The sequence below is a fragment of the Clavelina lepadiformis genome, chromosome 2 (genome assembly GCF_947623445.1).
Source record: "Clavelina lepadiformis chromosome 2, kaClaLepa1.1, whole genome shotgun sequence".
Taxonomy (NCBI): Eukaryota; Metazoa; Chordata; class Ascidiacea; order Aplousobranchia; family Clavelinidae; genus Clavelina; species Clavelina lepadiformis.
The window spans coordinates 24821671-24844004 of NC_135241.1; the positions used below are offsets into that span (position 1 = coordinate 24821671).

The 22334-nt window shown below is 35.1% G+C and overlaps 3 protein-coding genes across 10 annotated transcripts; 1 reads left to right on the top strand and 2 right to left on the bottom strand.

Annotated features, from left to right (window-relative positions):
• Positions 1-2505: 2505 nt before the first annotated feature.
• LOC143446307 (uncharacterized) lies at positions 2506-4641 on the bottom strand. Of its 3 annotated transcripts, XR_013113913.1 has the most exons (6): positions 4448-4641; positions 3970-4341; positions 3412-3573; positions 3120-3221; positions 2940-3030; positions 2506-2581 (listed from the first exon to the last, which is right to left on the bottom strand). XR_013113913.1 is itself a non-coding variant. In XM_076945894.1 (5 exons), the coding sequence occupies exons 1-4, from the start codon at positions 4521-4523 to the stop codon at positions 3139-3141; spliced, it is 693 nt and encodes a 230-aa protein (XP_076802009.1). In that variant the 5' UTR covers positions 4524-4641; the 3' UTR covers positions 2820-3030; positions 3120-3138. The 3 variants fall into 3 exon arrangements, 2 of the variants coding, with proteins under 2 accessions (XP_076802009.1, XP_076802010.1); XM_076945894.1 differs by lacking the exon at positions 2506-2581 and having other exon boundaries at positions 2820-3030; XM_076945895.1 differs by lacking the exons at positions 2506-2581; positions 2940-3030 and having other exon boundaries at positions 3127-3221; positions 3375-3573.
• Positions 4642-6146: 1505 nt separating this feature from the next.
• LOC143446792 (uncharacterized) lies at positions 6147-13661 on the top strand. 2 transcript variants are annotated; one of them, XM_076946592.1, is made up of 20 exons: positions 6147-6201; positions 6548-6717; positions 6907-6995; positions 7355-7479; positions 7749-7940; positions 8045-8202; positions 8316-8448; positions 8720-9025; positions 9112-9387; positions 9824-9940; positions 10127-10206; positions 10350-10599; positions 10724-10768; positions 11209-11253; positions 11596-11639; positions 11735-11780; positions 12044-12090; positions 12202-12235; positions 12371-12469; positions 12988-13661. In XM_076946592.1, the coding sequence occupies exons 1-20, from the start codon at positions 6174-6176 to the stop codon at positions 13050-13052; spliced, it is 2349 nt and encodes a 782-aa protein (XP_076802707.1). In that variant the 5' UTR covers positions 6147-6173; the 3' UTR covers positions 13053-13661. The 2 variants fall into 2 exon arrangements, with proteins under 2 accessions (XP_076802707.1, XP_076802706.1); XM_076946591.1 differs by having other exon boundaries at positions 9824-9955; positions 12988-13659.
• Positions 13662-14635: 974 nt separating this feature from the next.
• LOC143446793 (uncharacterized) lies at positions 14636-20619 on the bottom strand. 5 transcript variants are annotated; one of them, XR_013113976.1, is made up of 12 exons: positions 20011-20617; positions 19375-19743; positions 19024-19221; positions 17924-18271; positions 17542-17745; positions 17217-17318; positions 17011-17082; positions 16890-16948; positions 16552-16629; positions 16178-16400; positions 15204-15251; positions 14686-14773 (listed from the first exon to the last, which is right to left on the bottom strand). XR_013113976.1 is itself a non-coding variant. In XM_076946595.1 (10 exons), the coding sequence occupies exons 1-9, from the start codon at positions 20111-20113 to the stop codon at positions 16576-16578; spliced, it is 1509 nt and encodes a 502-aa protein (XP_076802710.1). In that variant the 5' UTR covers positions 20114-20619; the 3' UTR covers positions 15250-16400; positions 16561-16575. The 5 variants fall into 5 exon arrangements, 3 of the variants coding, with proteins under 3 accessions (XP_076802710.1, XP_076802709.1, XP_076802711.1); XR_013113975.1 differs by lacking the exon at positions 15204-15251 and having other exon boundaries at positions 14636-14773; XM_076946595.1 differs by lacking the exon at positions 14686-14773 and having other exon boundaries at positions 15250-16400; positions 16561-16629; positions 20011-20619.
• Positions 20620-22334: the final 1715 nt, after the last annotated feature.

Genomic DNA, 22334 nt, shown 5'->3' on the forward strand with positions numbered 1-22334 from the left:
GAAAAAAAAAACAGGAACAAGAAATCGGGGGATCCCCATCTTCACAACCAATTATTTATCTGTCCACCCATTATTTATCTACATTGCAGAATTGTATTTTTTAAACATGCTAAAAGTAACACTGCACTAAAAGTGTGACAGGCTAATTTGTTTTAGCGGCAAAAGATTGTAATAAAACATACATAGTTATCAAATAACACTTACTTTGTCCTAGTAACTTTGTAAACAAAAACCACTGTTGTAGGCTAGAGCATTGAAGCGATTTTCAATCATCTGTTGGTTGAACACACCACCTGCTCGTCTGCTTAACCTCGCTTTTTAACTTATGTTTTATGGATTTAACTTATTATGGGTTTAGTGGCCGTGCTAGTTGTTACCAGCAATTATTACCTGTTTACTTTAAACACGGTTTAAGCCTTTTCGGCTTTGTCAATTTTTCACGTTCATTGGCGAGTGCAAGTAGCAACTTGCTTGATTTTTCATCCTCACCGGGCTTTTGACGAAAAATAAAATGATTGATTGATTGATCGACATAAAACCTAAAATGATTTTGAGATCTATAAACTTTTTACCAGATTTTGACAAAGCAAACAAATTGCCTCTCATCGAGTATTTCTAAACTACAGCTAGTTATCAGTCAATAATTATATCGGCGCTGAGAATGCAATAGATGGGGTTATATTGTTGTATAACTTATACAAGCTACATTGCTGACAAACAAATAAATAATCTCGTAACATAGCGCATGAGCGCCCGATAACTTTATGTCTATATACTCATCCTTTCTCATCGAAGAAGAAACTGTAGTTGAGGTAGTAACAGCATGTGTAGAAGACTGTAAATTGTGACAAGTTCCAGAAATAAAGGAAACGCAATACCTGGTAGGCTTATATACCTTGATGCAAAACATGGTGCAATAGCAAGCACGTAACATTATTTGAATTAGATAAACTGGAGGAGAACACGTAATTAAAATCTATCACGAGATTATGATTAACGTATAGGCTAATCTTTTAATTAACACTACTTCTGCATTTAGCGGTGTTGCATTGATCTATAAGTAAGTTATATCATAAGAAAATTCAATAATGTTATATCTAAGTTAGAGAAAAAGAAGAAGACAACAAGCGTTACACAAAAATGTTTGCGTCAAGGTTATAAAATTCTATAGAGGTTCATAATAACCGAAGACGGATGCATTACGTAAACAGACTTTATTATGCTAATCACGTGACAAATTGGGAGCGACAAATAGTTGCTCACACACAATGGCGTAACCACTCTATGGCTATCTTAGGCATTGATGCTTCTGCTTGAATGGGCTCAGGATGACAAATAACGCGTTGTTAGGCGTTTTACAGTAGTTGCGTGAAACTTCTAAAAGAACGACCATTGCTTTTTTTCAACTTCAAAACAAAAGAAAGGCAATTTGTGGTGTTACCTAACTTTTGATAACAGCACAAACAGTCTAGAAAGCTAAATAACGACTCAGATTTTTTTTTTCCGGGAGCTGTGTTATGAAGGCTTAAATAATAACCACAATGACTGTAATTAGTAAATCAAATAAAACTTGAAGAGAGCGATGTGACAAGCAGAAATGGAAGCGGGCCAAAGTGTGTAGCACGAACTCCATTATACACGCTCGAACAGCATGGAATTAATTAATTCTAAACCCAAAAACGGCCGAAAGTAAAACTTACTGGATGAATCATAAATGTTGATGGTGGGGACAAAGCAGACCACGGCTAAATAAATCACAATTGATCATTTTTGTTGTTGAAGAGAAAATGAACCCTTGCACTTAATCTTGTACAAAATGTTTGCGTGGATGCCTGAAGTCGTGCTAAATCTCTTCAAATCAAGTCCAGTTTAACTTTTCCATATGTGTGTTTTTTTTTGGCTAGATTCTGTAGTAAATGGTAATAACCTGCTTGGTAGACAATTACTACTTAATGCTAAGTTCTTAAAAGACAAAGTTAGTTAAAAAGTGAAACTTTTATGATTGTGGTAGTTTTCTGTTGGTGTTGTTGTGGTGTTGTGGTGTTGTGGTGTTGTGGTGTTTCGTATTGAAAAATAGATGAATTCAGTTGAAATTAAACTGTTCTAATTTTATCGAAGAAATGTTACAGCCGAAACATTTTAGCAACGTTTCGTTTGGTGGTCTTATTTTCACCCACGTCTCGCCATGGTTGCTACAAAGCAGCCAACTTCCAACATCAATCGTCGTCACTTCTTTACATCAAGGACTAAAAATATGTAAAACATTTTTAGACTTATAAATTGGAATCAATTTATTGCAATTTCATCTACAATATTTTGGTATACTATGGTTTATCTTTCGTGTTTTTAGCATAACTTCAACAATCAGTCGAAATTGGAAGGAGTTGACTAAATTATTATTGCCAAACAAACTAACTGAAACAACACCATCCCCTCCCCTACTTTTGTTTTAATGCAGTTTTTTTTAAAATTGTGTTCAATGATTTTTGTCAACTAATATTTTTACTCTGTAGTAAAGAATACAATAAGTTATAATGGTTTTTATACATTTCAGTTGTATCCTTTTTTCTTGTTTGTAAACCTGAAATGTAAAAAAATGAAAAACAAAATGCATCAAACACTGGCCGAAACAATACATTTCATATGGTCAGGTATAGTGATTCCTGTCTCGTGGATGAGGTTACAAATACAAATAAAATGTATCGGCTATAAGAAAAGGAAGAATAAAAATGAGTCTAAATCCACGTATAGGCTACTAAGTGGACTAACATGCCGAGGTAAAAAATTTTAAAGTTTAGAAAAAACTGAGGCAGGAAAAAACAAGTGCTAACATTTTTATTTGTTTATATTTTCATAGTAAAAATGGCGAACTTGCTCGAACTTATATTCAAATTCATTGATAACTTTCAATACATCACAAACATTGGCAAAATAGTAACCTGGATATACGTAAATGCACGGTGTGAAGCATAATACAAGGAGAGACATATTACATATACTTCTTCATCACAACAGAGTATATCAGCTGTACTGCACATAAAAAAAACACATGTTTAAGAATTTTGGAATTATTGCATTTACATTTATCGTTCATGAATCGCTTTAGAAATGAAACCAACCTGGTAGAAATTCAGAATCCTACCATTCACCCAACAAGCCATTTAGGAAACTTAAGATTACAGTCATTTTAACATCTCCAGCAAACAAACACGTGCTACTCTCTGTAAAAACATTTTTTAACATTAACATCGTGTATTTTATAAAATTTTGCGATGAGAACGGCAATGATTGGGACTAACCAATAACAATTCACAATTATAATTTTCCAGAGACTGCAGCGGAGAATCCAGTTAATGCTGAGTTAACACACTTACAAGATACCACCAATTGAACAGCTATTCGCAAACTTACTGATTGCACAAGTTGCTTTGCTAGCAAACGTACAATCAGCACCACAGGTCGTAGCTATATCTCCTCCAGTGACACAGGAAAGAGTTGCATTGGCAAGATAGTTACACAGTGGATCGCAGCTTGCAGTGACTCCTGGGTAAGTGGTAGCATCTACACTACATGCTGGAAATTGATTTTAAAACATGAATTGTTCATACTTGTTATGACCAACATTTTCCACTCGAACTCTTTGCAAGATTTAAAATATAAAATTGTTACTGCTTAGTCAAGTTTGTATACTATAGACTACATACTAGAAGGATTGAAAGGTTGTTTTTTCACTTTAACGGTTTAAGCAAATAAAAATATGGGGTTGTTTTGTATTTTACATTTAAGGACATAAGCCCATTAGAAATGTAAACTATGAATAATGATAACTTCTGTAGTTTCACAATATGATTGCAAAAATTGCTTGACCAACAATCATTGGATCTTATGTCAAATACTTGCCACTGGTTTACAGCGCATCATTAAAATTATGTATTGTACAAATTAAGACCATTTGTGGATATTACTCACATTCTATTCTTCTGAAGGTTGAAGGTGTTTTGATAGCGGTACGTGTTGAACTTATGCAGGCAAATGCCAGATTAAGAATTCCTTCAGTTAAAGGTCCACCAATGGTAAGGTTGGTTGTAATGTGAAAGCTTCCATTTATTGTTTCTTCATCGCATGTGACTTTGTCATTTGAACGAGTGAAATCAGCTTGGCAACCTCCACCAAGACCAGATATATAGAACGTCATATTATCCAATGGACCTCCATAACGCCATGCGCATTGACTGGTAGTTTGTTTTTCAAACTTGCCTTCAACCAATAGATTGGTGAGACCAGCTGTTAAACAGGTTGTACTTGGCGGATTGGTGGTGATTGTCGTAATGGATGACGCATCTAAAGAAACGATGAACGTTCGATTTATGTTAATAAATTACTTGTCACTTTCTAGAAAATAATTATAAAGAGTAAACCAAGTAGAGGAACAACGTTGATAACCTACCTCCAATGACCAAGAAAATTAGGATTTGCTTAAAATAATTTACTTCGTATTGCTCGTACATGACACCAGTCTTCATGATCGATCAGCTATGATGTAACAAAGATCAACGACGAGCAAACAACTACAACCATTTACCAAAACTCACCGCATAGTTTTATAACATCAGTGGGTTGAGCGAAAACGAAACAATTGTGAATGAGTTCTCACAAGGCAGAAGGGCGCAGGTCAACGTACAGGACACGAATACAGTAAAAAGCCTGAAGGAAATGATCGAGAAACGAGCTTGCAGCTGCGGTTGAGGGTAGCCGTAAATTAAACAATCAATCAAAGACTGTGGGCATTTTACAATACTCGCCGGCAAACTACTTTAGGGCGTATACACAAAACCTTTCCACCAGTGTAATGTGGTAATTCAAAAGCAAAAAAAATATGAAAACTAGCATCAAATTTTGTCCAGTAGAGCAACAAATCTCCAGCAAGCAATTTGAGTTGGGTGTTGCTACCAAGTAAATACGTCATAAACAAAGGCAGGAAACTGCAGATACTGTACATAGTCATGCCATGTGTTACTTCTTCCGCTGCGATAAGATGACCTTCATACCGGCAAACGGTGATATTTAACCTACAACGAACACAAATCCCAAATATACTAAACATGTTCTTGCAACAGCATCGGCGACTAACATCGTCACTGGACTCAGTTAGTGAGGTGAAAATGTTCAACTTTTCAATGACCTTTTCTTTCCATGATTTGGTTTCAATGTGGTAGCAAAGGAAAATCGAACAAAGTTTTGGATGATTTCTGTGCAAAGTGGACTAATATAATCTGCTAGAGCAAATGCGTCTAACAATCACAACAAAAAATAGAATCGGATATTCTTTAAATTGTCACTTGTACTTGTCACTCAGTAATTCTCAAAAATGGAATCTGATACTTAAGCATTGTTTGACTATAAAATGTTTCCGAGCCAATAAAAACGAGCATTTCCAGTGTGACTAAGGATTTGTTTTTATTTCCCAGAATTATTTTCTTCTTGTCAAAACTTTTAATCCATTTTATCAAGCATGAATCGCTTACGTGACGTTGTTTTCATAAACATTGTTGAGGTTATAAGTGCAAAAAAGTGGGAACCTGTGTAAATATGCGACAACAAACTGTTCATCGCATGCACTTCCTTGCAAGGTCATTCGCTGACGTTTATCGCGCGGCAACGCCATTGCATTTGCTGTACAGGTGCCATAGATGCTTTCGAACATAGCGCAGTAGTCCTGGAAAAACGTAGATAAAACGTAAAGTAAGTGTATCAATTTAAGATATACCAGGTCGGAATAGTTGCAGAAAATACAAAGCTTTCCTTTGATCGTGCCTTACAATTAATGTGCGCACAAATTTTAATCGCGCCAAATAAAAGTAATATAAACATTACCTTCAAAGTTATAAGTAATACATCACATTAATACGAGGATTTTATAAAGTAAAAGCATATTATATAGGTTTTGAAGGAAATAGTTTTAAAATATTTCATAGTTAGGTCAAGGAACTGTTGACGAGTTTACCATTTTAGGAGCATACAGCACAATTTAGCTTAAAAAATAAACAGCTATGACTGACATCTTTGCGAATAAATTAACATGCCTCGTTAAATAACCCTGTTCTAACGCAATGTTCTTTTCCATATTAACCTATTGTTTTAGGGTTTGTCTTTTAACTTCAAACTTTCCAGAAATGAAGAATCTAGTCCAGTTACTATCAGGTAAAAGAAAGAGGTTTCAAGTTGCTTGTTTCGTAAAATCTGCCGCTGGTAACTGATGGCATAGAATCAAAATAGGTTTGATCTTATAAAGAAAGGTTAATTTTCAGATGGGATAAAATAGTTTTGATAAATAACTATAGATAATAATAATCATTGCAATATTCAAAGACATTAATCTGTGATCAATGACGGTATTGATCAACATTAATTACTGCTAATATTAAAAAATATCAATTATTTCGATAAATATTTAAAGGAAATTATAAAAAGGTTATTAAGTTGTCATTAATGTTTGTCAGTAAAAATTTTATCAACAAAGGATGAACAAAATTCTTTCTTCACACAGTTTTTCTGCAAAGTGCAGCTATAATACAAGGACAGAGCATTTCAACTCTCACTACACCACACCCTGTACAGGCAACCAACTCCACTGTTGTTATCACTGCTACAGTTTCACCACCGTCATGGATCATTGGTTTCGAACTAAACTGGGTCCTTGACTGGGTATTTAACGGGGTATGTTTTGTAAAAATATAAATAATGTTAAATATGAATCAACACTATATTGAAGTTAGTTTGAAAGTATTTATTGCGTAATAAATCTACTTGCAAGTAACAAATTTGTCATTGTTAATGTTATGAAAATCTGTCGGTATATTACCTAATAAAACTCGGTCTTAAGTGTGAGATGCGGGAACTTTGCAGGTCAGGGTTGCTCAAGTAGGATATGCCCCCTTCCCTAAAATTGTGAAAGCTGTTGATTCCGAAAACTACTTTGGCCGGATTTCAGTCAGGTAACTTTAGAGAACAACGTTTGATTCAAATCTTGTAGCTAATAATTAATTTTAATGATTTAATATCGAACGATTTTTATGAGTGTCTATGAACAAATAAATCCAATTCTTGAAAAAAAAAAAAAAACTTATGTAGCTGCATCAAATCAAGAAAAATAGTTACGAGACAGATCTTTAAACTAGACCACATTACTGTCCTCTTTATTTTATGGTTGTGCTGACCATGAATATATTCCTGCAACAAGAGAGATTATTAACTCAATATACTGTAACCTATTTATTCTTGATTGAGGTGAAAACCTTAGCATATCTGTGGCACAGTGTTAAGTACTAATTTAATAAATGTCGGTCTTTGCTAGTGCATCATCAGCATCAAACTTCACCTCACAACTTACCATTACACAACTTAAAGCCGACGAAGATGGATATAAAGTTAAACTTGGTGATACTAGTACTTCACAATCCATTGTACTCACTATAAGAGGTACATATAACATATATAAGGTGCATATATATGAAATAAGAAAAAACGATCAGGTTCATATTGTTAGTTCTGCTGCTAGCAATAAAAGTTTTATTTATATTTTTGATCATTGATTAATTTAGTTACATCTCTAAAGCACTGAAATTTTTTGTGCAGTTTTCATTAGCACTGTCTCTGTTCATATTATTTTGTTTAGACCTGATTTTATAAACATCATAACAAAGTACCCAGAATCTAGAATGTGATTTAACGATGTTTATGTAACATAGATTGCAACTCCTCACTTCCATATGATGTTATTTTGGATGCAACTTCCAGGATATTCAACTCACCAGGAAAGTTTGCATGTTCTAACGAAGGAGAATTGTTTTACTCAAATGGCACAATGCTGACATCTAGTGACACTACTTGTCTGGAATCAGCAGAATGGAGTGGTCAAGATAATCTACAATGTTGGACAGGTCATTTGGCAGCAATTGTTAGTTTTTTAATTAACACTTTACTGCCACCATTGCAAAATGGCATATTGTTCATGATCTGATGAAAACTGCCATATGTCTTACAGCACCAATAGTGACACTGGCAAGCAGTTCAATTGATGGCGATAAACTGACTGTGGTTGAAGGAAGTGATTTGACTGTGACTTGTAATTACGATGACGTCATTCCTGCAGGAGATTCCTCTCGATTCTATATCGGAGAAAATCGGTACACAGTGACAAAGGTATTTCTAATCAACATCTTTCGCATTTAGGTAAATCTGTTATAAATTCTGTCCCTTCATTTACGTTTGTAAATTGTTTTACGTTTTGATCATCACATTTTGTTCATGTACAGGGGGAACCAATAACGATGCTTTTTTTACAAAGAAGTGACAGTAATAAAGAACTTTCATGTCAAGCTGCTACTGCTTACACTGATCTTTATCCTGCAAGTGGGATGTCATTAATCTATACACTGGATGTACTTTGTGAGTTTGATGATAGATCATTATTCTGTTGGTAATGTGAATGAGTAGATAGTTTATTTAATTGGCAACAGTAGTCTTTTTTTCTACAAACTACATAAAAGCATTCAGCTCTATGTGTCTATCGCATTCTTGTTTATTACCACCTAGCAAATTCTTTCTATGTAAGATGTTTTAGTCCTGACAGTGTGCACACAATTGTTTGTTAAGAATAATTTAGCAATAAAAAATTCTTTTTATTCTCTAAAATTACAATTTTTTGTGTTTCTTGGAGATACCTCATCGTCTGTGATAAACAAGATAGAAACATCCCAGTATGTGATTGAAGCATCAGAAAGCAACTACCTGCTAAGATCAGATCAACAACTCACAATGAATTGCACTCCAAGTGATGCAAACCCACCAGCAACTTGTAGCTGGCAACTGTGCTCAGATTCAAGATGCCAGACATTCACCTCAGATGGTGGTTGTCTTATCACTGTTGATCTCAATGCATCAAGCAATGTCACTTGTGCTGCTGGAAACAGAGCTGGCAACACAACAAGTGCAGAGCAAACTGTTGATGTGATTCAGCTGGAAAGTAAGTAAAATTTATAAAAGGTCGTTTGTTAAAATAATGAAACAAATAATGCAATAAGTGAAATGCAACATTAATTACAATCACAGGACAGATTTGGTTCAATGTTAACGGTATCAACCTGACAAATGATGGAAATAAAATCTGGACAACTTATCTTGGAGATTCTGTGACGATTTCCTGCAGAGTTTTGTACCAAAATGAACTCAACACCACGTACAGCATAACATTACCAAACAACACAATAATTCCTCGTTCTTCGGTCAAATTTCCATCTGTAACATATTTAAATAGAGGAGAATATATCTGTAAAACGAACGACCAATTTGGACACTTCAGGGATGCTATTACCCTGGACGTTATCTGTAAGTAGTTGCTACTCACTAACTATGCAGTAATTAATGGAACCATTTGGTATTAAAATCTAAAACCTGTGTGTTTTCATCTTAATGCGAATGATGGATATTTTTGTTCAACTAGGAACATACAAAATTTAGTTGCAAGTTATTTCCTGTCATGCACATTCACGACATACATAACTTAGCCAAACTCAGGCTGATTTTAAGACCTTCGGTATTTCCAACTAACGAAACTGAGATTTCATTGTCTTTGTATTATTATCTTTGTAGTTAACAACTTTGCTTCAATCGACGTATATTGTTATTAAAAAGATCAAACTGTAATATTTTGTATACTTTTACTTTATAAATATGATAAGTATTGCATGAAACACTTAAGCCAAAAAAATTACATTTGCTCTTTCTGCGATATTACTGACTCATTCTTACAATACATTTTTAGATGCGGCTCAACAATATGAGATTACTACTTGCAGTTGGAACGTCGGACAAGATAGAACATGTTCTATTGTATTCTTTTCGAATCCTACTTCCAAATTCGTAACAGTGACCAAACAGGGTAGCCTATATAAAGGTGTAGCTTGAAATGTGAAACTAATGTCCAAAAAATATGTTTTACACGTAATTAGCATAATGAAATGTAACAGAACATTATGGCACATAACTAAATGTAGGCTTACTACGGGTGATCAACTTTATTATTATGTAAATTTTCTAATTATGTTGAGATTTGTTCATTTTCCAGGCTTTCCAGCGATAAATGATGGTCCAAATGTCATCAAGCATGAAGATGTTCAACAAAATTTTGAATTCCACAAAACACACGTAATTATAATAATTTTATATCTGTCGTTTCAACTCATAGAGATTAGCACCGGTAAACTCAAGCTGTTAAAAATGCTCAGGCTGCTAAAAATGTAAAATGCTAAAAATGCTGCTAAAAATGCTGGATCATTTATTGCTTACAGGTTAATATCTCTGACAACGGGACTTACACGTTAGTTGTCAGATCTTCCGACATGGATTCTTTTCCAAATAATGTTCCAATTGTCTTCCGCATAATGGTTGTTGATATTTCCTCTGATATTGACAACTCACGTCCCATTCCTTCTCTCGGTGCAATTATTGGTATCATTTGTGTTTCTGCTGTGTTTATCATTTTTATGGTTAAAACAGCTTATGCAGTATGTAAGTGGAGAAAAACGAGTGGGAAAAAAGGTGAGATTGTCTGACTATGCTCTGTGATCTAAGTCAAAGCTATCCTGCTAGCTACATAAAACATGCAATTGTTATTTACTTTCAGTCATATTGTATTTTGCTAACTGTTGTTTCATTGTTGCAGATGTGTCACGTGACATCAAGAATCACGACATCGATATACCATTGAGTAAACACTGAATTTTGTTTTCAATATTGTTTTAGCATAATATGCCGAAACAACACAAGTTATTATATTTGTAGTTTGATAAACCTTAACTAATCATGTTAAATTCTTAATCTGTAGCCTGCACATTGCTTTTTTGAGATGAACAAAACTCTTTGAATATGTGACTTAACGTTATTTCGGAAATGTAGGCTTAATTGCTCTTTGAATAATTACGTGAAATTGTGCCCTTGACTGGAGAGTATCTGAGTCAGTGCTATTAATATATTTGGAATGTCATTAGCACATTGTTAGGTAATAATGACTATGATTATGAAAATCAAAAAAAGAGATGGCGTCCACAATTGCTTTGGGGAAAAAGAAAGAGTTTGATAATCACAATTTAAACAGAAAACAAATGAAGTAAACGACTAGAACATAACTGAACTGTTTCATTGTGGTAGATGCTCCTGCAAGGACAAATCGGCAAAAAGAAGAAATACAAGTTGGTAAGTTATTACTTGATGGAATGTGAAAGATAAAAGTTAAAATCAGAGACGCTCAAACTTCAAGCATTTATTTGTATTGAGTGTATTTGGTTTAAACGATATATTTTATTTGAAATTAGCAAAGTTGTAAATAATTTGCTTGTCAATTGTAAGAGTAAGCATGCGTGTATGCGCTTCTAATGAAATTCTTTACCTGTATTGCCCACAGAGGAGGTGGGTCTCCTCTGAAATTTAAAATTATCACATAGTGTATACATCATGTTACTCAGTTGATTTGTCCATTTCAAAATGATCAGTATATTAATTGTGCAAATACTCATGTTATTAAGATGATTGTTCTAGGTCAGTCGTGTTACGTCGAGTTTTCTGGAAATGACTCCCTCCAAGTAAGAGAGATTCGTTGATATTCAAATGCAGTTCTTAAAACTTTTCTATAATTAACCTATAACTAAATTAATCATGAGTTTAACGTATACCTCAGAATGATGAGCGAGAAAAACTAAATGAAGAAATTGAATCAGATGAAGGTATTGTTTATGTTCATAAACTTTTATTGAATACTAATATACTATCGGGAAGATATGATTGTAAACATTCGTTAAATTTGTTTCGAATAGTTAAAATTACTTTCTGATATCTAGCTAAGTTGATGCAACCGCTCAATTTAAATAAAGTTGATGAAGATTGAAATTCAGTTAAACTAAAAAATGAACAATAAGTCTACATTCTGAAATAAATTGTAAGTTAAAGTGTCCAATAAAAAATAAGCTGTGAGTACTCATCTATACAGACGAGGATGGATATCTTGTTGTAGCTGGCAGCAATCCAGGTCAAAAGGTAAATGTTTTCAAAGTTCATTGAAGAACTGAATTAACTTTTGAATAATACAATTTGGAGGAATCCAGTTCGAAGTATGTTTTATTTTTAGTTCATTGTAATTTCTTGCAGAGAAGCAGAGCCTCAAGTTCTCGTTTATCCACTGGTAATTAAATCAGAAATTATTCTTATCAGCTTAAGCTTATTTAACTGTGGTATTAAAAATCAAAAGTTTTCACAATCAAGATTTTAAACAAATCTTCAACATAACATTTATCTGGTTGTATTCCATGATGTGCAGACAACGCTGGTTATCTAATCTTGTCTGAAGAGTCTGCTGGTGAGAATGACAATCAAGGACACGCAGCAATTAGTTCAACACACTACAAAAATGTTGGAGGTGCTCACCTTTATTTCTTGATTATAATCAATGCTTTGTATCGTTTCAGTCTGGCCTTAGCTGATTTAGAGTTAAGGTACGTGTGCAATGTGCACTGGATGCGATTGTTTAGCCACACGGCAGCGCAGTTTCGAAAAGTAACTGCAAGGAAACGCGTGTGATTGTCTGCTAGTCATCGCACGCACGCGCATCCGCACTTGTCTGTACAAATTGTGTCAAAAAAACGCGCAGATGGCGCTAGTTAAGGGATCTAGTCAACAAAGCTGGTTGTGTGATCGAAATATTGAGAATCACAACTCCGTTAGTTAACCAAATTCCAAATTCTCCAGTTAGGTCATAAAACCAATAGAACAACTTCCTTGAAGCGCGGCGACGGGAAAACAAACGTGTTTGTTTTGGTGCAATTGCGTTCAAGTGCTTTGACATTTGACAATCGCATCCAGTGTGCAGGCACCTTACCTTCTAACCTCAGGAACTTGTATGCAATTTCATATGTTTTTGAGTTTTTATTTTTGCAGGTGACAATCAATATGCTGTGATTGCTAGTAACACTTCCGGCCAACAAAATACGTTTACAGGATAAAGTTCAGGCTAATATTTTCATTACACAAGTTTTGTGCTGTTGCAGATATGAACTGTTTCACAATAGACAACATTTCTGTGCCTATGCTACAGTTATAATCTTCGATTTCCTTTTTAATATATTCACGTTCCCTGTCTTTTACGCAGGTTGATCATTTTCTTTCGGCTGTATATATTTATGTAAAATATCTTGTAAAATTTTGTTTAGGGAAACATGCCATGATCGGGCATAAAGCAGGTTTTGTTTTTTGAAATGTTTCGAAATGCGACATATCGCAAAGACGCCCCACTAACTGATTTCCTTGCACTAAATATTTAAATACGGTTGTTAAGATGATTTTTAATTTGCTAACGCCGTTGCAGATCTGCTCACACCGTTCTTTCATTTACTGCAATATCTTTACTTGCTATATCGTTTTCAAATAAACTGTGTTTCCAACGCAAGAGCTGAATTGAAAAATAATAGTGATAGTGATTTTAACTCTTACTCGTTATCAGTTTTATGCTAATGAGGTTTTCTTGCTGAGAATAGACATTTTAGATGTCTATTGTATATTCTTTATTTTATGACTAATTACTTTTTCCACTTTATAATTTTAAGCTGTATTTTTAGCTAAACGTCACACTTTTTGTGTCATTTGAGTATTACGTCACAAAGCTAAGATCGTCATAGTGTTCAGATCAGACACAAAATAGAAAAATCATAAGTTTCAATATTCGCAGAACTTCTGTAAACTGGAGACTAAAACCCATCTGAGAAAAAACTCCAAACAAGCTTTAATTCTGACAACGTTTTGTGTAAAAACACGCAATGCCGCTTATCACAGCAACAAACAGCACCCCGGAAAGACCAGCTATAAGCGCAATGAGCCAAGTTGGAAGATTTCCGTCATTAACTTCCATCTCTGCAAGACAAAAACATATTTCAATTTCAGCAGAGCACAGGTGGCCCAGCGTGGTAAATTGTAAACATTTTAATCCAGTTTTTAGTCGTATCGAAATGAATCATCAATCAGTGAATCATTAAAAAGAAACAACTTTTACCTGTGCATGGGTTGGAAGGGACAAAGTTTCCAGATTGGTTGCAGACCGCAGTGTAGGTGGATCCACTAGGAGCAGTATAACCTTCCTGGCAAGTGAACATTGCAGTGCAGTTGTAACCACATGGGGTAGTTGAACTCGATGAAAAGGTCGCGTGGGTTTGACTTAGGTTGCAAGCTGTGAAGAATATTTCATTACAAGTTTCTTTATTCGCAAAATTATGTTAATAGTCTTCCAATTTCAGGCGAGCTCGATCTTTAACAGCAACAGCGAAGATTTGTTCATCTTCCAAATGTTACCTTAATACTTTCAATATATTTCATTCTTGCTCACCTTGAATAGTAAGCTGTGCCGATAAATCCACTTTGAACCTCACTCCAGTCACTGAAAAGGTGATATTTATCGGGGAGACAAGAGGCTTTGTGATGTTTAAGGCGGTTTGCTTTCCCTCCCAACACGTCACCAGATATTCGTTTTGTGACGTCATCGTGGTATTTCTTTCGCAATCGCTCAAAGACAAAGGGAAACTTATCGGTGCAGATGATGGGAAATCGCTAACGATCCACTGGACATTGACTGGAAGAACTTCGGCGGCAAATATTACCTCATAAAGCTTGCCGGTGTAGCCGCTGCTCCAGGTGGTTTGTGAGAGTGGTGGGGATACGTCGAGCGACGATAAACCTGGTTGACATTGTAAAGTTCAAATATTTTATGTCAGATATATTAAACTGATCACTTTGAGATGTAGAAGTTCAATGTATTAAAATCTTGCATTAAACTTAACCCCAATCTCACCCTAGCTCATATACTTGTCACATTGTACATTAAGAGAAAGTTTAACTGATTTCCACCCTTGACTATAGAGAAAGTCTTATGACATCTATTATTGTCGACTGTTTATTTCCGAAACGATATAAAATTAACTTAATATTTTGACGTTTTATGATTGAATATGATTACGATTGAACGTCGTAATACAACTACCCTCCCTAGTCTTTAATAAGTTTTTATACCTGACTTATCGAATTACTCAAGTTGATGTTTCTTATGTGTCAACCAACTAATTACAAAAAACTGTTAGAACGTTTACTAATACCGGGTCACCACACACCTGATACATATTTCCATTGGTCGGCCACAAAAAGACACAAAGCAAATCCTAAAATACGACACATATTTTAAAAAGCTTCAGTAATGTCTGAAAAGCAATAGCAAATGATGAGGCAACTTTATATGACGGTGGTCAAGAATTATTAAAGTTTGCTTTTTCTTGTTTACTTTGAGTGGATGCAACAATGCTACTTAGTTGTGCTTTGTGTGCTTTTCTCTTAGATTTCTGACCTCGCCCAACCCGGTTCTGCTATAACAATGGTCTAAATACATTAGTCACTACTTTAAAGTGAAGAATTTAGAAAACCAAACCCAAATAAAATCAGCGACGTCGTAATAAATCACAAGACACTCACTTATTTACATAATCGATGGCGTAGTTTTTTGGCCAATACCTCGCTTTTGAGATCAATTTAAACGCATATATCACTACCCAACATAAAGTTCAAAATACATGGATTTCATGAGTTGTAGCTGATTTGAGCGATATCAATTGTTAATGACATTTCTGGTTATATTTGCATTCGGTGTTTATACAAGTTCAATCGCTTTAAAAAGATAGAGCGACATATTTTTGTTTATTAAACGGGTGCCGTAATTTTCTTTTACCAGCCTACCACGTGTGATGATCGATTATCTCAAAACGCAAGCAACAAAGAACGTGTTTCATACTTTGCATAATATCTATTGTTCGTGACAACAACAAGTTCTACAAGGGTTAGATTGCAGTAAAATGTGGTGTTCCAGAAATGTTATTCATTTCAGAATACAATATAAAATGCACAATTTCACTGTAAGTGTGGTAAGCTACATTTCAAGCTTACAAACGATGCAAGGAGGCAAAGCGTTCAAACTACAAATTGTGCACAAAAAAATAACGTTTTCGTGGCAGCGATTCAACTATCACGTTAACAACAACTAATAAATATTGAAGATCTCGATACGAACTTCAAAGTTTTCAAGAAACAAACTGACCTCTGTTTTGATAAAATTTGAAAAAATGCTATAACTGCATCGTGGTATCAATTTATTGCCGGGCTCGTGGCAAAACTTAACCAACCACTTCAATGTTAGCGATTCCTTTGTATTCTCTTCCACTGGCGACCCCGATTTCCGTAGAACTACAAACAATCGACCTTTTCGCTTGTTTTGACAACTTGACTGCAGCAAGAATTGACTGCAGTGTAAAAATCATGACCTGTGACAAACATAATAGGCTTCATCTGAGTAATTTTCTGGGTTAAAAAGCAGAATTGACAAGCTGAAAAAAGAATGACACATGAACATAAAAACAAATATGTGATCACGGCATTGTGTAACACATAATTTTTTTAATTATTACAAATTACCTTTCTTACATTTCATTAACAAGGCTACGCTTGTGTGCCAATTGCAGGCAACGGTTGACGAGCATTAGGAAAATAATCCTATAACAAAGCAATTTAAATAAACGCTTGAATCAGATAATCCAGTAAAGCTGTAATGTTCATTAGATTACGTGATTGCTGCACAACTTAAGCTTAAGTTACCATCACTGTAGTACTACCATCTTCTTGTGTCGTTTTACAGTAACAACGTTGTGCAGTACATACAAGGAGACTGCACACAACACGTGAATACATGCAAAATATCTTGAACACAAGCATCACGCGCATTGGCTCAACTACATAATTTGAATAGAAGTTACCCGGCTGTTGTGATGTTGGTTCCACAGAGGCGGGAGCACGGTATCGTTCCTCCGCTCCACTGTAATAAATCGAATATAACAATCAGTTAAAAAAAATTTCTAGAGTTGTATTAAAACTCACCATGTAAAGGACCAGCATTGGGGTTATTTGGTTCCATGTTTCCAGCAGCAGTTTCATTATTTACCGGAGCTGCTGACAAATAATAGTTTAGACTTTAGAGTAGATCATAACATTAATTTATTAATCGTAACATTAAACAATTATTTAATTAATTCGTTAATTTATAATCAATTAATCTATAAAAAAAATATAAAAAAGAACCGTACAACTTGTTACGAAGTAAAAAGTTCCAACGAGAGCAACAGCGATAAAAAGAGCGCAACCGACGCTTATCCCGATTATCGCGTCCAAGGTCAACGTCGAACCACCTACGACAAAAAGAAAATTTTCAACCAAACTATATGCATCAGAATGTCATAGCATCTATCAGGCCCTAGTCGACTTGCTTATGGGTCTCGGCTCTAGAAACACTTTTAGCTTTCCTGTTCCCACAAACCATCATAGATGAAAACAAATATCAAAAAAACTCAGCGCGAACGCAATTCAAAGCAATAACTTCTTTAAAAAATATGAGCGGGTGAAAAACGCGACCTGTGCTCGACTCTGCTGAACTTGGATCCAACATTTCTTCACATTCCAGATTGTCTGAAAATGTTCCATTAAGAAGACAATGCACTTCCTTTTCAATTTCTTTGTAACCAATTCCACAGTATAAGGTGCCAGTGGCGTTGAAGCCACACGGTTCAGGGCAATCAACCTTCACGCCAAGATAGGAGTTGCTATCCACGCTACAAGCTGAAGCATAAAATCGCTGTATCAGCTCTTGAGCTTAATAAACGTAGTCTTCGTAGTTCATACAAACGCTCAGAGTAGATTTGTGACAATAAACAAATGCAAGCTTAGCTGAAACCCACTGGAACGCATATTGTTATAACTTGTTCCATCACAAACTGAACAACGTACAGTCACTTACAAGCCACCGTAAATGCCAGATCCATAACAGACCTCCCGTCACAGTACAAAGAGATATTCAGAGGACCAGCAGGTAGTGAGTCGTTAAAGGTGACGTTGGTGCTCACCAAAGGCGAGGAAACAAACGAACAACTCACTTCAGAAATTTCACTGACAATAGTCGTGCAAGAACCCGAACTGAAATTTATGAAGGGAACAGCCAAGATCAAGCCTCGTGTGTCGTTCCAAGCACATTGGTCGTTGTGGGAAGTGCTGTCGAACTCAGCAGATACAATGAATGGTTGAACCCCACTGGCAATAACACCACTGTCGTCTATGGGCGGGATCGTTGTGATGAAGTTGGAAGTCGCTTTTTAAAAAAAATAATGAATTTGACTTTTACTTAGTCACTACACGGTGCACAATCACCGCAACAACTGAAAAATAACCAAAACACTGTAACATAGATTTATAATTATGCATTCAAATTAAGTTGTTTGCTCATTAAAAGAAAATAAAAAGAAATATTAACCCATAAATATGTCCATATTTTTATTAAAATTAAGCCTTTCCGGAAATACGAACCCCCTCGCGAAACACTTAATCCACTCATCTCAGAATAGCAATTTCATTTCTGCTTTAGTTTCATACCGGTGAATAGTACAGGCAAGTCATTATCATACTACAGGCATTTTTACACATTTCACTTCATATTGTTTATGATTTATTCCAAAACTTTTTTACCTCATGACTCGAACCGATGTGTTTCATTCAATCACAGGCCTTCCTTTTATGACGTCTACCTCCACGCATTATGTTTTCCGATTGAATGTTTATGACGTAACAAAGACATAGGACGCGTGTGTTTAACTCAAACAAAACTATTATATGAGGGAAGTACCCGGTAGTCGACAAAAAATGCGACTGTTTCCACGCTAAACCTTAACCGGCAAGAGAAAGTCTCTGATCCAATCTTAACACCAGTGGAAACCTGCTGGTGATGGCAAGATCATTATTAATCCCCGATTGACAAACGCCAGGTGCCGTGTCTAACCGCCATATTCAAACGTAACTTCACAACTTTTAAACAAACTTATTTGACGATATAGGCTACAAGATCACCCGACTCAGTTGAATTCGGATCCAACATTTCTTCACATTCCAGATTGTCTGAAAATGTTCCATTAAGAAGACAACGCACTTTTTTTTCATTTTCTTTGTACCCAACTCCACAGTATAGCATGGCAGTGGCGTTGAAGCCACACGGATCAGAGCAGTTTGCTTCCAAGCCAGGATTTGAATCGCTATCCACGCTACAAGCTGAGGTAATATTGCCAAATAAGAACATCATTTCAATAAACCCGCTTTTCGTATCAACTAAATAACCCGATGAAAGGTTTGTGGTGTTAAAAAAAAGTTACCAGAATTTGTTTAGTTATTGGACATTAAGCATAACCACGTAACTTTACTTACAAGCTACTGTAAATGCCAGATCAAGAACAAACATTCCATCGCAATACAAAGACATATTCAGAGGACCAACAGCTGGCAACGAGTCGTTGAAAGTGACGTTGGTGCTGACCAAACTGGAAGAAGCATGATACAAGCAGCTGACTTCAGGACCTCCCCCAACGGTGAAAACACTTAAACATGGAGAATGTATGAAGCTGAAATCTATGAAGGGTGCAGCCAAGATCAAGCCTCGTGTGTCGTTCCAAGCACATTGGTCTGCGTAGGAAGTGCTGTTGAACTCAGCAGATACGACGAATAGTGGAAGTCCACTGGCAATAACACCGTTGTCGTCTATAGGAGGGATCGTTGTGATGGAGCTCGAAATCGCTTCTAAAAACAAACAATGGGCTTCTGTTTCACATCAAAAAGTAGACACTGCAACTTAATAACAGTGATATGAAAACGTTATCATATGCCCGCCCATATATATGAAAGATAAATAATTAATTCGTCTGGTTGCCGATACATGCACAGCATAAACACAACATTATTTTTATGCTTAAATCAAGCTTAATCAAGTCAAGCTTTTACACAATCGTTTACGTCTATTTATATTCAATATAGGCTACCTTAGGCCTAACATCAGAATTTACTTACCCCAAATCCAAATAAAATTTATTAATGCTACAATGAATAAATTCATATTCCACAAGAACAGCGAAACCAGGCGTACAGCATGACAGTGCGAGTGTATTAGCATATTACAGACATCTTTATTTCTTTCGCCCCTTATGACGCAACACTTCTTTGAATTTTGACTCCATTGTATTCTTTTAGTCGTTTTGCCTCACTCATTGAAAGGAAGTTCTTTTATGGTGCTTATTTCCCATAACATTGTTCTCCGAGTGAATGTTTATGACGCAACAAAAACAAAGAAGACGTTAGTTTAACAAAAGTTAACGAAAATATTGTTATAAGGAAACATCCGTGTAGTCAACAAAAAGGTTTCATTCAGTCAACTGTTCGGTGGCAGAAGAAAGCTTTTTTCAGAAACTACACTACTGAGCAAGTAAAAAACAATCAAATGGATGTAACAGTGGTAACAGTAATAGTAGTGTAATTGCAGAACTGTTAATGGCCTGGAGTCCTGGACTCAACACAAAAAACATTCTTTAAAACAAAACAACGCTGTAACGTAACAATGCAATATAAAATTATGGAATTACAAAACAGTAGAAAAATACTTTTAAAAAGTCGGTCAGTCGGACGGTTTTGTCTCAAACTGACACACAAAAAATAACACAAAACTGGGACTTTTAGGTTTCCCGAGGCAAGACGTTTGAACCGGTACTGTCCTACCTAAAACAAGACATATGATAATCCTAAGCATAATTAAAGCATACTCTAGGTCTAGTGCATAACCGAAACATTTTGCGTTAAATAAGCCTAAACTAGCTTATAGTTGGTGTATTTGTACTGGTTAATTTAGATGCTAACTGACAGTGGAATACACTTTTGGCTGTTGGTTCTAGTCTAGTCATGTACCGGTAACCGCGATGAAAACAAAAATGCTTAACCAATTCATGTACTGTCTTCTTTGACAATCTTGTCCTAAAAACAAACTTTACCTGCCACTATTCATTAAGGATGTGTCATGAGAACAATTACCCAGGTTCATGCGAATCCAAGTAGCATAAAGATCAAATCTATTCATATCTGCACCAAATGACAGAGTTTTATGGAAAACTTGCCAAACCTTGTTTGTAATGTGACTTAATTGCTAACAATTTATGACCAAATGATGATTAGAAAAGTAAAATGTTTGAAAAAAATTGAAAGAAATGTAAAATGTTAAAACATAATTGACCTTAAAGAAAGGTTGATTCAAGTTTAGCTTAGGCAGGAAAATAGATCACCATTTGTTATCAAAGTCAAAAAATCATAAGTAATATTGTATTTGGGTTCATTCAAATCTCTCACACAGGCGATACTCATCAAATATTTTCGAGTTTGGATTCATATAAACCCATCCCTACTAATCACCTATATGTGGACACGTATTCCATCCAAAACGCATCAGTTAGTTTTTACCATAAAGTAGCAAACGCTACAAAGATGCAGTTAAATACATTTTTACTTCATTGTACTTAAAAGCAATTTCATCTTTGTCCACCTTGTATTGTTTTTACATTGTGATGTCACAATGACTGCCATTTCTGTGTAATGGTGGGTCAAACTTTTGATGAAACTTTAACAATAACCGCTTAACCACTTATTAAACAAGCTTAACTGCTTATTAAAAATTCATTCACCAATATATTTCATGGAAACTACTCTTAGATTTAAGGCCAACTTGTTTTTGGACTTGCCCGAAGCTTTCGGGGTAAATGCATCAACTGATCTGTAATAACGAATTGATTTCCTCAACTTAACTAATTTTCAAATAAACATTTTTTTATTGCAGAAATATCCACAAAAGTTACAAAATTTATAAATTAATAAACTTGAACTAGACAACTTATACACTAACTTAAATTAAAGCATTAAAATCACAACAACCAGTATTGCATGCACCAAATCATACTCACAGCTTGTCTCAAAGCTCGTTTTTACAATCAAAAATTATTATATAAAATGTATTAAAATATGCAATACACACATCAACTCCAACTAAACATGCAACCATAGCAGCACCTTTCAAACAAGTGCCAACTTAAATAAAAAGTATTGATCAATCATTGTTACAGAAAACACTACAAAGACTCATTGCCAAAACCAGGTAATTGAATTAAAACAATCATATTTTAATAAATATATCCATTAGTCTGCCTTACAACAAAGACAACTGAAATTTAGAACTGTTTGCTGTTGCCAAAAATAAGTTTATGAAACTCACTTGTTTCTATGATTTCTAACAAGGATTTGAAAATTTTAACAAACTCTGACAATCTTAGTCATTAGCATTTAAAATATTGGCAACC

Excerpts from the sequence above, each read along its gene's own strand:
- LOC143446307 (XM_076945894.1), bottom strand. The coding sequence starts at position 4,523 with ATGAAGACTGGTGTCATGTACGAGCAATACGAAGTAAATTATTTTAAG. Across the intron at positions 3,574-3,969 it reads AACCTTCAGAAGAATAGAAT|CATGTAGTGTAGATGCTACC; the intron begins GTGAGTAATATC and ends ATCAATTTCCAG. Across the intron at positions 3,222-3,411 it reads CAAAGCAACTTGTGCAATCA|AGAGTAGCACGTGTTTGTTT; the intron begins GTAAGTTTGCGA and ends ATGTTTTTACAG.
- LOC143446792 (XM_076946591.1), top strand. The coding sequence starts at position 6,174 with ATGAAGAATCTAGTCCAGTTACTATCAG. Across the intron at positions 7,941-8,044 it reads TAATCTACAATGTTGGACAG|CACCAATAGTGACACTGGCA; the intron begins GTCATTTGGCAG and ends TATGTCTTACAG. Across the intron at positions 8,203-8,315 it reads ATCGGTACACAGTGACAAAG|GGGGAACCAATAACGATGCT; the intron begins GTATTTCTAATC and ends GTTCATGTACAG.
- LOC143446793 (XM_076946595.1), bottom strand. The coding sequence starts at position 20,113 with ATGCTAATACACTCGCACTGTCATGCTGTACGCCTGGTTTCGCTGTTC. Across the intron at positions 19,744-20,010 it reads AAATTTTATTTGGATTTGGG|AAGCGATTTCGAGCTCCATC; the intron begins GTAAGTAAATTC and ends GTTTGTTTTTAG. Across the intron at positions 17,083-17,216 it reads TTTTTACTTCGTAACAAGTT|CAGCTCCGGTAAATAATGAA; the intron begins GTACGGTTCTTT and ends ATTATTTGTCAG.